The sequence below is a fragment of the Hyperoodon ampullatus genome (genome assembly GCF_949752795.1).
Source record: "Hyperoodon ampullatus genome assembly, chromosome: X".
NCBI classification, from domain to species: Eukaryota; Metazoa; Chordata; class Mammalia; order Artiodactyla; family Ziphiidae; genus Hyperoodon; species Hyperoodon ampullatus.
Genome location: NC_136913.1, coordinates 47,222,226 through 47,237,838, shown reverse-complemented (window position 1 = coordinate 47,237,838; position 15,613 = coordinate 47,222,226). Strand labels below are relative to the sequence as shown.

General features: G+C 49.9%; 1 protein-coding gene across 6 annotated transcripts in view; it reads left to right on the top strand.

Moving 5' to 3' along the window:
• The window catches only part of IQSEC2 (IQ motif and Sec7 domain ArfGEF 2), a gene marked incomplete at both ends in the record, with an annotated part of 74,998 nt that overhangs the window by 15,506 nt on the left and 43,879 nt on the right, over positions 1-15,613 (top strand). For 5 of the 6 annotated variants that reach the window (XM_079727830.1, XM_079727829.1, XM_079727828.1 and 2 more), the window contains one exon: positions 8,549-8,578. The exons of the other annotated variant lie outside the window; for it this stretch is intronic. In XM_079727830.1, the coding sequence (XP_079583956.1) occupies positions 8,549-8,578 (30 nt within the window). The remainder of the gene's footprint in view (positions 1-8,548; positions 8,579-15,613) is intronic. 6 annotated transcript variants of the gene reach the window in all.

Sequence of the window (15,613 nt, the reverse complement as noted above, 5' to 3'; positions counted from 1 at the left end):
TATAGTTGGGGAAGCTGAGGTTCAGAGAGGGGAATGGACTCATCCATGGTTGCACAGCAAATAAATGGATTTGAACCTAGATCTGTCTAATACTCAAGGTAGGCCCTTCTACCAACCTTGAGGCCTAGGGACCTGTGGACCTGCCTGCCTCTATGTTTGTGCAGCCCATGCAAGGTACCAGTTGAGGCCATTTGGCCCTTCCCCCTTCTCTTCCCACCTGTAGTTCATATGGAGCCTTGGGGTGTGTATGGATACCCCAGCCCACATCCAAACCCTGTCTATTTTCCCTTCCCATTGACCACCCACTGGGCCTAGCAGATGGACCTGGATAATAAGACCACACAACTCCTGCAAGTAAGCTCAAGAAATATGGACAGGGAATTCTGGGTTCCAGGTACCTGAGTGCAGTCTAGAAGGGAGAGGGCCAGAGATCCCGATGGGCATATTCTCTTGGCCCCACAGACCCTTTACCTCACAGAGAGAGGCCTCTGAAGTGTGAGGTCCAGTGTAGGACCTTCTGTTTCCCAGTACAGCCTATGATATTGCAATTTGTAAAAAGCTGGGCTCCGTGATCCTCCTCCTTTGGCTTCCTGAACTAGCTCCTGCTTTGCAGTGGGGGTGGGGGCTGCAGTGGGGCTGGTGTTCCATGGGCCTGGGCCTTCCGGGTCTCTGGCCAGTGAAGAACGGAGCCTTCCCAGCAAATGCTGCTAGAAGTGTACACAGACCCTTGGGTCCCCTTCACAATATTTTGTTCATAAGTATCTCAGGATACTTCATTTCTTAGGAAATTTTAAAAAAGTATACACTTAATGCATTCTTCCATTCGAAAATTTATAAAAACGTAGAAAAGTAGAGGAGAAAAACATTACCCATAATTACAACACACAGAGGCAGCTACTCTGAACATTTGATGTATTTCCCTGTTCTCTGCATTCTTTTCATCCGATTGAAATAATACAGCACATACAATTTTTTCTTGCTTTGTTCGTTGGAACATTTCCCCATGTAATTGCATATTCTTCAGAAGCGTCATTTTTAATGGCAACTGATATAGCATAATGTACTTAACCATCCTCTCAACAATGCTGGGCCTATTTTTTTCACTGGTTTTTATTATTTGTTTGTTTGTTTGTTTGTTTGTTTATGGCTGCGCTGGGTCTTTGCTGCTGCGTGCGGGCTTTCTCTAGTTGCAGCGAGCGGGGCCACTGTTCGTTGCGGTGCACAGGCTTCTCACTGTGGCGGCTTCTCCTGTTGCTGAGCATGGGCTCTAGGTGCACGGGCTTCAGTAGTTGTGGCACGCGGGCTCAGTAGTTGTGGCTCGCGGGCTGTAGAGCGCAGGCTCAGTAGTTGTGGCGCACGGGCTTAGTTGCTCCACAGCATGTGGAATCTTCCCGGACCAGGGCTCAAACCTGTGTCCCCTGCATTGGCAGGTGGATTCTTAACCACTGTGCCGCCAGGGAAGTCCTTCACAGGTTTAAATCATGCTGCAGTAGGCGTCTTTGCACATACAGCTTTTAGGGAACTTTTAGAGCTTTTAGGGAACTGGCCTTGTATAAGAACAATTGTATTCAGCTTATTTCCCTTTCTAGATGGTCCCTCTGGCTGGGTCTGATTCATACGTATAGTCATTCATTTATTCATTCAATCCATCATCACATTTTTTTTTTTTTTTTTTGCGGTACGCGGGCCTCTCACTGTTGCGGCCTCTCCCGTTGCGGAGCACAGGCTCCGGACGCGCAGGCTCAGCGGCCATGGCTCATGGGCCCAGCCGCTCCGCGGCATGTGGGATCTTCCCGGACCGGGGCACGAACCCGTGTCCCCTGCATCGGCAGGCGGACTCTCAACCACTGCGCCACCAGGGAAGCCCATCATCACATATTTACTCTGTACCCCTGTGGACCAGACCCTGGGAACTGGGGGCACAGGCATGACTAAGACATGGCCCCAGACTGCCAGGAGGCCTCAGTCTGCGGGGAGAATCAGGCATGGAAATGGACACTTTCAAAACAGTTTGATCAGAGCTGTGATGGAGGCAAGAAAAGGATCCTGTGGGAGAACAGAGGAGGGGCTCCTCATCCAACTTAGGGACATTAAGATAAGCTTCCTGGAGGAGGTCTTGCCTAAATGAGTCACGGAGGATGGAATAAGAGTTGGCTGGAATACGAAGGGGAACTTCCTGTTAAACGCAACTAATTGAGTAAGCTTATTTTTCTCTGCTGCTTCCCCAAATCCCACTGAAATATGAGTAAAGGAATAAAAAAGGTAGAAACTCAAGGTCTGGGATGCTGACTAGAAGTAAACTATTCCACCCAGCAAGCCCCAGAAATGCTCAGGAATCAGAGGTACCGTGAAGCACAGAAGGCAGGATGAGGCATGGAACTGAAAGCAAGGAGAATATTGAAAGTCTGTGAACAGACCCTCTTGGCCCCTCCCCGACCCCTTTCAGTCGGGACACCCCTCCCCGGCCCCATCTCTATAGATGGAGGGTGATTCTTTGGAGAAATTGAAGTTAGGAGCCTCCAGGCTTGGGGACACCAGGCACAGTGGAGGATGGGGGTGAAACAGGGCCGCAAGCAAAGGGATCTGTACCCTAAAGCAGTGGACCCCCAGCCTCCTTCCACTTGCCTACTTCCAGAACACCAAAGTCAGGAGCACATGAGACAGAAAAAGATTCTTCTCTGGGGAAACTGAAAGGCCCCAGACAGAGGCCTCCAAAAGATGACATGTGGGAGTCCTCCAACAAAAGAACAGGCTCTCAGCCCATAAACTCTGTAGTGAAGCCCATCACCTGGGCAGCTCCATCTACACGCAGAGCTTCCCGTCATGGGAACTGATCGCCAGGGCTCACCAGCCAAGGACCCTTAAGGTAGGTATATTTCATTTTATGTAAATTAAACCTCAATGTAACTGGCATTAAAAAAAAACAAACAAGCCTTAGGTAGCCAGAGATGATCAGATAGTACAAGGCTATTTGAGGAAGCCCATCAACCTGCAAGAATGACCCAAAAAGCAAACAAGCAAACAAACCAAAAAACTTGGAAGGAACAGAGGGAATGAAGGGAGGGGAAGAAACCTGGGAAATTTAGGATAGTGAGAGCCAACATAAAGATTTCAGGAGAAGGATTAGAAAATAAAAGTTGAGGAAATATCCTAGGAAGCAGAATAACAAGGCAAAGAGATGGACAACGGAAGAGAAAAGATGAGAACACGGGAGGATCAGTTGAGGAACTGCAACATCCAACAATAGGAGTTCCAGAAATAGAGAATGGAGGAAACGGCAGAAAGGAAAGGATCAAAGACATGATACAAGAACAAGTCCCAGAGCTAAAGGAATGAATATCCCACCGAGTAACCAGCAACATAAATGATTAAAAAAAAAACCCACCAAGGTATGCCACAGCGCAATTTCAGAATACCAGGGATAAAGAGAGGATCCTAAAAGCTTCCAGAAGAAAAACATATCATGTACAAAGGATCAGGAAAAAGAATGGCATTGGACTGCTCAACAGCAGCACTGGAAGCTAGGAGGCAATGGAGCAGTGTTCTCAAAATTCTGACAGACCATAATTTCCAACCTAGAAGCCTATACTCAGTTGAATTATCAATCAAGGGTGAGGGTGCAATAGAGACATCTTCAGACAAAGGAGAGCTAAAGATTTTATGTCCTAGGCCTCCTTTCTCAGGAAGCACTGGAGAATGTGCTCCAGCAAAATGCAGGCATAAACTCAGAAAAAAGGCCAAGGAATCCAGGAAACAGGAAATTAACACGGAAGAGAGGTGAAGGGAATCCCAGAGTGATGGAGAAGGGAGCAGATCTACGGGCAACCTTGTGCAGGCCTGGAGAGCAACCAGTCTGGATTGCAGCGAGAATGATGTCTCAAAGGAAAAAAAAAGTCTGATGGATTACCTGATGTGTCAGAACACATTGAGAAGAGAAATGCACTACTCACAGAGTTTGGGGAGAATTGATCATATACATGAAGAAAACTAAGCAAGCAAAAAAAAAAAAAAAAAAAAAAAAAAAAGAATAGTCATCAACACCAGGGAAAAGAAAAAGTTGTATGGGAAGGAAAATGTAATTATAGCAAATGATGTGATTTACTCATTATTAGTATCAATGCAGTCATAATAATGTAAGCCACCAATATGGATTTAACCAAAACTTTGTGCTATAACTACAGTGGTAGAACGGGAAGGAAGGACAGTGCACCCGCATAAGAACTGGGGGCTAGAGGCGGTTGTGTGTGTTAGGGAGCCCTACCCTCTCCCTGCACGGTGGGAATTCAGTACATGATATACAAAACTGAAAAAAAAATAAATCAACAAATAGAAGTACGCATGTGTTCCTTAGAAATGAGGAGGTAAATACCCGAAAAAGTAGTTAAAAGACTTGAAAACGGCTTGTCTCTGAGAGTGGGAGTTGGGGGTGAGGAGGGGTAGAGTGGGGAATTCGTGTGTTTTGTTTTGTTTTACTCCTTGCAGTACTATGTGACTTGAAAATCTATATGCATGTATTACTTCGGTTAAAAAAATGTTTAAAGGGCACACACACACAAAAATGCCAAAAATGGATTAGCAATATAAGCGTATACTTTAGAAATATGAAAGTCAACTCAGAAAAAGGTAACTAAGACAGTTAAAAAGGAAACTTTTATTTTTAAGATCCTTTCAGAATTTGACTTTTTAAACTAGTTTACATATCACTTTAATAAAATTTAAAATAATTTTTAAAAACATAAAGAGGCGCAAGAGTGTTCCAGGGAACAAATACCAGATGTTCTAAGAAAGTAGATGGGAGGGCGGAGTAAGATATAGAGCTTTGGAGAGTTTGGGCTTGACTGGCACGGAAGTCTGTGGGAAAATCGTCTGTGGGAAAATTATCGGTGAGAAAATTATTGAATGTTTGAAGCAGCAGAACCACATCAACTGATTTGTGCTTGAGAGATGTTCCTTTAGCAGCCAGTGAGAGAAGGTGGTCGCCCATGGAAGAGACTTGCAGTTAGACAAGTTGATGTTTGGGAGATCAGTTGCCTGGCTGCCCCGGGGCTGGTTCTCAGCTTTTAGAGAGACTTGTATGATCCCTGGGCCAGGGTACCCACCTCTTTCTCCTCAGGACACTTCTAGGAGGAGCCCTGTACACAGTAGCTCTTCAAGTGTCCTTTCAAAAATGTACTTCTGTTCGTGTCCAATCTCCTTTCTGTTGGACACCTGATTTTGTAGACATGTTGCTCAAATGCTGGCTTGAGAAACAGTCTCTCTTTCTCAGGTAACTTTGCATATCTCGTTTCTGATGCGTTTTTTGTTTATTAGTTTAGGTCTCAGAGGACAACCTTATTTATCTAATTCCAGGTTCTTGGGAGAGAGGCACCTTATTGTGTTCCCAGGTACTGTTTATAGATAGCTTGGAGGGTCAAAATGAGAGGCGGGGAATCCAGTCAGGAGGTGAGAGCAGAAACCCCAGTGTGGCAACTCAGAGGCTTATATTCTTTTGAGTTATTCTTCCCTGTTGTCCCCATAAGTCCCCCAAAGTTTCAAGAACCGTCGATATTTTACCATTTATTCTCCCATCTGCCAGATTGCCCCTCGTACCTGGAAGCAGCAACGTCAGAATCCTTGGTCTCATTACACGCCTGAGTTTTTGGTTCAGAAAATATGGTCACTATACTCATAGGCTTCAATCAGTTACTGTTTATTGAGCATTACTCTTGAGGATGGGAATTGGCATAGACAAGCCTTTTGAGAACGCTGGGGTCTGAAGTGGCCTTCCATTGGGAGAAAGCCATAGGAGTAGCAGGAGAAATCCATTCCTTTCCTGACATGGATTGATAAAGGGAGGTCTGGTACCCTGGGTCTTTGTTTCTACCCATAGGTAGCTGAACCCAATTGATAAAAGAGAGAAACTTTGGGATTCTGAAGAAACGAAGTATCTTAGGGCCTGAAGATTGGAACTCAACTAACACAGCCCCCTTGTTTTATAGATGACGAACCAAGGTCCAGAGAGCAGTGATTTCTCCAATTCTATGCTGCCAGTTAGGGAATGAGCCATAATAGAGCCGAGCATTCTTTCTACGTCTGTGCTACCTCACAAAAGAATGGCGGTCCAGCTTCATGGAGTAAGGGGTGGATTGACCATCGGGCTGGGCATTAGTCCTGAAGAGGTGTAGGATAGCACAGTGTTAATGATGATGGTTCTCTAGATGTAACTAACTATTTGTATACTAAACGCGTAAGAGCCTGTAAACCCCTGAGGTGGCATGCACCCCCGCATCGAGGGTCATAAGATGCCGTATACCCTCGAACTAGTAAGAATCAGTCCACAGTGAGGAGAGCTGGCTAATTCACTCTGCCTCATGCCGTGGAGCTCTTTTGCTCCCCGTAGCTGCCATCTTGAGGACTGTAACATCATACAGAAGTGCTTTTGGAACAGAGGTACATATCTGGTAATCTCTCCTAAGAAAGAGCCTGTCAGGAAGTGCCTGTCCTGACTTTGGGGGATGAGGATAAGGGAACTCACCTTAACGATGCGTAAGTGCCCAGCACTGAGCTGCTGGTGCAGTGGAGCGTGGTGGTAAGAGCACGAGCTGTGGGGTCCAGGCCAAGCTCCCCTACTTGTGTGCCGTGGGGCAAATCATTTCAACTTCTCTGAGTCTCAGTTTCATCATCTTAAAATTGCATGAGTAATTCCCACTTTGCAGGATCAAAGGAGGTCATGTACCAAAAGAGCCTGCCACCCTGCCTGGTACATAGTAGGTGCCCGGTGATTGTTCACATGCCAATGGAGACGATTATATATGTGGCTTATGCTCTGAAGTGTAATAGATTGAGGCAAGGGGCCAGTCTGTGAGCAACTTGAGGGTTTACATTCCTGAGTCGGGGCCTGGTATATAGTAGATTGAATACGTGTGTGCTGGGGGTTTTGGGGTGGGGTGGGGTGCCGAGGAGACCAGCCTGCCTGGAGCAGAGGGTTCGTGTTAGGGAGAAAGGCTGAGGGGCTTAACCTCCATTCTGTTGACAGTTGGGGAGTCATTGAATTAGGCCCATCTGATCTGGTACCTGCGAATAATTGAGCCAGGCCTGAGTAGAAATCTTGTTGCTGCAGAGTGAGATGGAAAGTTTTAATAAACGTGAAAAGGTGCTCTGTGGCCCTGGTCCTCTGTCCCTTTAGGGGGCTGCAAAGGCTAAGGATTGGACCCACTGCTGTCCACTGTGCCAGGCTGAACCTGACGGCCACCCCACCCTCCTGCCCCCCTCCCGTCCCCTGTCATGTCAGTTTTCAAGTGAGAAAGCTGAGGCTGGACATCGGGGAGTGCCTTCCCTAGGAGTATGTGGCTAGTAAGTAGCAGAACTGGAAGCACTGGCCTCACCGGCTGCCTGCGCTCCTGCACTCAGATGCTTGCCCGCCCCACCTGGCCGGTGGGCGCTCCATTCACTCTTCCAACAAATACTCACTCTCGCCTCCCCGCGTGTCCCTCTCACTTTGCACTCAGCATAGACACTTTGCAGTCAGCATAGACGACTCTCCCCCCACTCAGGTCCCCTCACTAAGGTCGCTTCTTGGTTCTCTCACCTGAGGACAGAGCCTGTAATGTGTTCATCTCTGTCTCCTCCGAAGTCTGCAGTGGGAGTGGGGGTGGGGGAGGGAGGGGAGAAAAGGAGGAGGAAGAGGACAGAGGGGACAGGGAAGCCACTGTCCCTCCACACACACACACACACACACACACACACACACACACTCACACACTCTTTTAGGGAGGAACAGCGGAGGGGGTGTGGGTCCGGTTTCACTCATTCTCTCGGTCCCCTCAAAGCTGTCCCCGGTGCCACCCTCTTCTCTTGCCCTTCCTTTGCCTCTGAGGGGGCCTCCCAATGAAGAAGGCAGACCAATGCAGTAGAAAGGAGCCCAGCAGCCGACTCACTCACCCCTCTCAGCCTCATTCTTGTCATCCAGAAAATAAGCAGGTTGGACCAGGCAATTGGCAAAGCCTTTTCTATGTTGTTAATAATACCTGGCATTTGTCTGCTGGGCTGCAAAGGGCTTAATCATCCCAACGGCCCTGCAAGGATTGGCCTCGTGTTACAAGTGAGGAGACTGAGGCTCAGATTCCAAGCAGGGAGGTGATTTGCCCAGGTCACAGGGCTGGTAGGTGGCAGAGCCGGTATCTGAGGCTTGGTCTCTCTGTGTTTAAACCTCGGGCTCTGCCCCCCTGGCCACAGCTGCAGGCTGCCTCTCAGCCACTCCGAGGAAGGCTCCTCACCATGACCCGCTAGGCTAGAACATGGTTGGGTCCTGGCACCTCCTTGACCTCCCCTCCAACCACTCTTGCCCTCCCTCGTTCTACCCCGGCCACGCTGTCCTCCTCCGTGTCCCAACAACTGGCCAGGCCCTCCGCCACCTCATGGCCTATGCACTGGCCATTCTCTCTGCACGAAATGCCCTACCCTTCATTTTCATGATGCGTGCTAGGTGTCAGGGCCGCTGCATAGGGCAGAGGGAGGAGAGTAGAGGGCATATGCTGACTGTCGGTTTTTTTCTCTGTTTCTCTTTCAGATCTGATGGTGAGAATTCCAGAACAGTCAGGTCAGTACCTCCTTTCTTTAGTAGTGCTTGGGAGTTGGGGCAGGGACTGGGGTGGGGGCCTCTGGCTTGTCACTTGGGGATCCATGGGAGGGGCGGGGGCCAACTCCAGGGGTTTTGTCCCACTGGTATTAGGGGTGAGGAGGGGGCAAGCGTAGGGAGGGGGTTGAAAACTCTTCCTTAGTCTTTCTGACCCTAGCTGGTTTGGGGGCTCGGCTGAACACTGGAGGGGCTCATGGCAGCTACCTAGATGGGAAAGCTGACCTGCAGAGAGGTCAGCTCTGGACCCGGGACCTTCTCCCCCTCCCCTCCCGGGAGAAGGGGACACGATAGAAACGGGGCTTCCCTGGTCTGGCGTTTGTGCTCCACCCTGACCTGCACTAGCCCTGAATAGTGTGGTTTGGATGGACTTTTGATGGGACACATTCCAGTCATTAGAAATATACCTTATATTTAAGGTAATGTTACACTTAAATATACCTTATATTTAAGTGTAACAAGCGCCCTTTTTTTTTTTTTTTTTTTTTTGCATGCTTGGTGAAAAAGGTTTACAAGCATCAATCAGTAAGTTTTCAGGGTGTGATCAATCTGCCATTTGGGGGCAAAACTGGGGTAGGGACAAGGACTATTAGTGCATTTCCCAGGGCTTAACCCATCAGAAGCTTCGTGAAAACACAAGTGTCAAGGATAGGGACTATGTGGGAATGATGGGGGGCTCAGCGTAGGACCCAGTCAGAGAGCATCCAGGCCAGGGGTGATGCAATGGGCCTTTGAAATGAGATGGGTCCAGGCAGCAGAGGCATGAGATGGGCTCACTCAGTTCCAGCCAGGGCTGCAACTAACATATATAGCGCCTGTGTGAAGAGTAGAACCCACTGCGTGGATCAGTTGGAGGAATGTTCCCTTTCCACAGGGCTCCTGCAGCCCCTCACCAGGGTTCCCGGCTCAGTGAGTAGAGCACAGGTTGAATTTCAGCCGCGACTCATGCCCTCTTGGCTGTGAACCCTTGTGCAAGGCACTGCTTGTCCAACCATATGCAGCAGCCCAGGTCCTGGCATCCAGGCAGTGGATATGGGAGGTGGGGCAGAGGATCCCAGCATCCAGACGGAGGTGCGTAATGAGACACGCTGTGTCCTAGCATCCCAGGCAGGGGGGATGGGATGAGCACACTGGTGCCCTGGGCCAAGGTAGGGGCTGTGGCATGGGAGCACACTTCAGCCAGCAGGAAAGCAGGGGAAGTGTGATAGATACAGTCAGGCCTAGTGTCCAGGCAAGGGGTATATGACGAGATGCAATTAGTCCTGGCATGCAGCCAAGGAGTATGGCCTGGGCACAGCCTGTCCTAGCATTTAGGAAGGCACTGGTCTAGCAAAGGACACTGATCCCAGTGCCCCACTGTGGGTTTGGAGAAAGACAGCTTGGGCTGACTCCGAGCACAGGCCCCCAGGCATCCCTGTTGATATGCCCGCGACTTGTCAAGGAACGCGACTGAAGGCGTCTCTAGCTCTTCCCGGCAGGGGAGTTCCTAGGACCTATAGCTCAGGGTGTTTAGTAGTTATCATAATCATCAATCATATGATGATGTACGTTGGGCCTTTACAACTTACAGAAGTTGTCAGGGACTTGCTTTTGTTTGATCCTCCCAGTGACACTGTAGGTGGAACCTGGGCTGCCCTTATCATCATTATTTTACAGCTGAGGAAACTGAGGCTCAGGCTGGTTATGGGTTTTGCCCACAGCCATGCAACTTATTTATGGCTGAGCCAGGATTCAAACCCAGGTCTGCCTGGCACCAAGCCCAGAGCCCTGCCCATGCCATCCCTGCAGGAGCTCTTGACAGCCTTGCAGATAATAATAATCATCCTCATCCTCATCCTAATATTAGTAATCATAACAGTTACCATTTGCTCCTCACATACTAAGAACTCTGAATGTGATCTTATTTTTAATGCTCACAACAGCCCTATTAGGCATGGATTGGGATCCCTGATTTACACATGAGGAAAATGAGGTTCCACAGAGGGTCAGTGCCTTGCCCAAGGAAATAAGAGCAATGGGGCAGGGTGGCATCACTCTGACTCACACCCTGGGCTGTCTGCTTCCAAAGCTGGTATTTGTTTTACTGAGATGTACTTCCCGACACCCACCCTGGACCTACAGTCAAGGAGGCTACAGGGACCTCGAAGACTCAGCAACTGTGGAAGCAAGGGTCAAACCTGGACTGTGGAAGGGGCCTAAAATAGCACTTGTGGGGCAAAATCTTGCAAATATGGTGGGAAGATCCTTTAACTTGGAACCAGAGCTGGGTGGGGCCATCTGAGGATGCTCTCAGGACCCGCATGTAAATTCTTGAGCTCACTTCAGTTAGGGGTCAGGGAGAGCTTCCTGGAGAAGGTGGTGTCTGAGCTGGGTCATGGAGGACTGACACGCAGACTTTGTGTAAGGAGAGCATCCCTGAAAATGAAACCAGCAGGCATCGGAGGTGAGGGAGGCTGGGTGGGGGCAGTCAGTCGGGCTAAAACAGATCTGGGCAGGAAAGGAGCAAGTGTTAAGGTTCAGAACTGGTCTGGTCGGGACTGGGTCACAGACACCTTCTGTCATCAGTGGGAGCCAGGGGAGGCTGGAGGAGAGAGGCGGGGCTCTGCAGCACAGAAAGGGCAGCAACTGGATCTGGGCAGAGGGTTCCATTTATGGCCAGGTCGCTTTCTAGTTATGTGACTTTGAACAGATCTATCTCCCCCCTGGAGCCCCAGGGTTGTCATCTAATAAACATTGTGTGTGTGGAGGGGAAAGTTTAGGAGGGTAGAAGAAACACGAAGCAAAGGAGCTAGACTTCGGCTGTTGTGGAAGTGGAATGGGAAGGAATGAGCAGGGTCGGTGGATTGAAAACCCCCCGTGGGAGGGCCCAGGCACGAGGGCTTCCAGGTATGGGGTGCCAGAGGAAGTGTGGAGTCTAATTAGAGCTGAACAGCTGGTGTTGCTAAAGGGCTGTGGGCAGAGGAAGGTGCCTGGACTTCCTGTAGATCCATGAGAAGTCGTCAGACCTACAGGCGCCTTAAATCCAGGTCCAGAAGGGGACTGGCGATGGCTCAAGGTCACAAACTAGCTCTCAGCAGAGCCTGCTTCCTAGCTGTGTGTTGTTTGCAAAGTCACTTGGCTTCTCTGATCCTTACTTTCCCATCTGTAAAATGAGGTCAGTAATTCTGACTTCTTTGGGCTGATGAGAGAACTTAAAGCAATGCTCAGCATAAAATGGTGGCTCAACATATTGTAGTGCCCTCCGCCATCCCCTAACCCAATGCATTGTCACTTATGGGGTAGTCAAGCTTGAGATATGTGGAGAGGTGCAGAACTTGAAAACAGAGGGGCAGGAGGGGCTGATACCTCCGCCACCAGAAGAGGAGGGAGCCCAGGCCTAGAGGTGCTGCCGCTGCAGTGAGGGTCTGGCTGGAACTCGGGGTCCCTGGGGACCAGGCCGGGGTTGACAGGCACGCAAGGATGAGAGCCAGAGGAGGTGGCCTGTTGCTAGGGAAGGAGGGAGGAGGTGGGGGAGCTGCTGACACCCGCAGAGCCAGGGACGTCCCCATGGCAACAGGAGCCGCTGCTGTCGGGAGGAGAAGTGGGAGGAGGAGCCAACGCTGGCTCTGTTCCCAGAGGAGGCCTCCCACTCTGGGCCTCAGTGCCCCCATCTGTCCAACGGGAGTTTGGATTAGGTAATCTCTAAGATTCTTTCTTGTTTTGACCTCCTGGCAATCTGGGGTAGCTGAGACCTAACAGACCTTCCGTGGCTCCCCCATCCACATGTCCAAGACACCGCCAGTCCCCAGAGCTGCCCCAGCTGCTTCCAAATCTTCCCTCCCGTGCTGCCTCCTGTTCAGCGCAGCCTGGTTGCCTGCCCTGCCCGGCTCTCTGTTCCCACCACTTCCTTTTCCTGGAACCTTGTCACTTACCGCCTGCTGAATGCTCTCTGGCTCTGGTGGGTCCAACTCCAGCCCTGCGCACTCTAGGGTGCCTTCCCTGGCTGCCCGAGTCCACCCTGACTGCTTCCTCGCTCCTGGGCTTCTTTGGCCCCACAGGTCTGCGCTCCTCCTGCTATCCTTAGTAATCGCTGCTGCAATGCATGGAGCTGCTTCTGAGAGCTGGGATCCCCTTGACAGGCTCAAATCATTACAGTAAATTTATGGTGTCATATTGTGAATCCCCATTTTACATATGAGCCAGTGCTCTGAGAGCTTATGTGGCTTGTCCGAGCTCCCCCGGGTCCTATGTGGTGGAGCCAGGCTTGGAACTCAGCTCTGTATAATTGCTGCTACCCCAGGCCTGAGGCAGGGCATAATTTATCAGCGGCAGCAGCACTTACTGTGTGATAGCTAAAGCCCATATATGCGGGCCACCATGCTGGGGACTTTACCTGTGTTTTCTCACTTCATCTTCACAATAATCCTATAGAGTATATATTCTAGTCACTTTACAGGTGAGGAAACTGAGGCTTTCAGAGTTACAATAATTTACCCCCTCCCCCCCGCCATAGAACTCAGATCGGAATGCAGACCATCAGAGTTGCGGTCACCATGCTATACCGGGGTTAACCCAGTTATATTCCAGAAGCACGAACAGAGCATTCCCTATGTACCAGGCCTGTGTTGGGTGATCCATGGGGGAGATGGAAGCAGGCTACAGACACAGATGAGCCAACTCTGGCAAAGCCCAAATGGGAGTGTGTTGACAAGGAGAAGCCAGTTGTAAGGACAAGAGGCTAGAGGGGGTAGAACTTGAATCTGACTGTGGGATGGAGGAGGAGGGAGGTGGGGGTGGGGGGAGCTGGGTAATTTTCCCAAAGGAGGTACCTTTTTCCAGGAAGCTCATGAGGGGCAAGAAGGGGTAAGGGAGGTCCTCCTTCCCCTTCCTGTTAGTGTTCCCCTGCCCCCACCTGGCCCAGCCCCAGGAAGCGGGTGACCCCTAAGCTGGCTGCATGCCTGGTTGGCACCAAAATAAACTTGCCTTCTCTCTCTTTCCCTCCCCTCCTCTCTGTCCCCTCTGTCCTGGCTTTAATTAGCAGCCCTGGGGATGAGTCACTTGGCAGCTGGGGAGGGAGGCTGCTCAGAGCCCAGTCGAGCCTCGGTTCCTGGCCCGAGCCTCCCGGGCAGCGCCACTGTGTTCTTGGTGTGGCTCCGCATCTGTGCGGGTGTGAGGAACGCAGGGGCAGCGCTGCGTGCTGGTGGGTGTCCATGCACGGCAGGGTGTCTGCATAGAAGCAGATCTGGTTGTTGCTGCATTTGTCTCGGTGTCCACTGAATGTCAGCGTATGTGAGTGTGCGACTGTAGCATGTATCTGTGGTCGCAACTGTCAGGAAATGAGGGAGCATTTGGGTGAACAAACACAAACGCTTTATAATTGCATTCACCCCTCCCTACCTAAGTGTTCTTTATACGTTTTTGCTTATGCAAGCCCTGCACTTACATCCCCAATTTTCCCTCGTCTTAGACTGGGTACACTTTGTTGCAGGGAACTGAAACCCACTCACATGCGCTCAAGAATAAAGGATGGGTGGGGGGGAGACTATTGTGAGGCTACATCTCACAGAATCTAAGAGCAGTAAATGACGTATAGCCAGGCCTCACGCCAACTGGAAGTGGGACCAAGAAGTCAAGGAGGAAGATTGCTCTCTCTCTCTCTTTCTCTCTCTCTCTCTCTCTCTCTTTCTCTCTCTCTCTGCATCTCTGCATCTCCCTGGCTCATGCCTCTCTCCATCTTTCATGACTTGCCTGGTCCCTGTCATCTCTTTGTCCCTGACTCCTCTCTCTGGACTGGCTTCCTCTGCTCTCAGGTGGCCTGATGTGGCCGCCAACCTAGAAGCTATGTGACCTTCCAGCTTCAGGGCCCGCCCCCATGGGACAGCACCGTTTCTCTCCATCCTGTGGTAAACGAGGCGGCAAGGGGCTGTAGGTGGGAGTGGATTCTCCTAGAAGTGGGTGAGGGTAGAGGTCAAATACTCGGGACTTGCTGTTTCTTCTACAGTGCCCACAGCTTTTATGTGTTCACAAGCGATGTCAGAGCCTGGGGAGTAGTCTGCTCAGAGGCCCACGATTATAAGCTTGCTCGTCCATCAGGGTTTTGGTTCCTACTCTAATGCAAGTCGACCTTTGCTCACTATGCTTTCAAGTTCCATGCTCTTGCATCAAAATGCCCTGTTTTCTCTAAAAATTTCCCCTTATTTTGTGCCCAAACAGCCTTTAAGTGCACAGTGAATATTACCATCGCCACCAGCGTGCGGTGATTTTCATAGCCTCAGAACAACTGGCATAATGCTACTCATGGTACAGCTGCTACCAAGTTCCTGGTTGTTTCAGGAATTTTCACATTTTATTAGCGCAGTGACTGAATTTATAGTTATCTGCAGTATAGAATTACAAGCACACATTATCAGTATTATCAACTTGACGCTTGAGCTTACTTTTCCATTAATACAAACCCTGCAGTTTTTACATTAATTACAGAGGGAATGAATGACCCCTTAGACAGGTTTTTACCTATGAGTAAAGAGTTTGGAACCAGCTGTGCACGTAATGACTGTTCTCCAGATGCAGGGGCAATGCCCGTGGCTCTGACCTCGGCCCGGGCCTTGCATCCTCTGGCTGAGACTGGAGACTGCCCACCTCCTTAGGGAGCTCCTACTTCTGGCCTGGCACATAGCAGGTGCTGTTGTTATTTTTTAATAAAAATGATAGTTTTCTTATTATTGTTAAGTCCATCTTCCACATATAGGTAAGGTGGTAAGCCTGAGTGGGAGAGATCATCTCAGGCTCAGGGCAAAGCCTCCTTCAACTTAATAAATGCTTTGATTCAGAAAATGTGTACTATGTATCAGGTACTGTTAAGGAGCATTCCATACACCTTATCTTTAATCCTCCTGGCAGCTCTGCCAAGTAAGGGTGATTGGATCCACTTTACAGAGGGGGAAACTGAAACCTTGAGAGGCAGAGTGACTTGCCCGAGGTCATCCATCCGTCTGTCCATCCATCCATCCACTTAGTCAT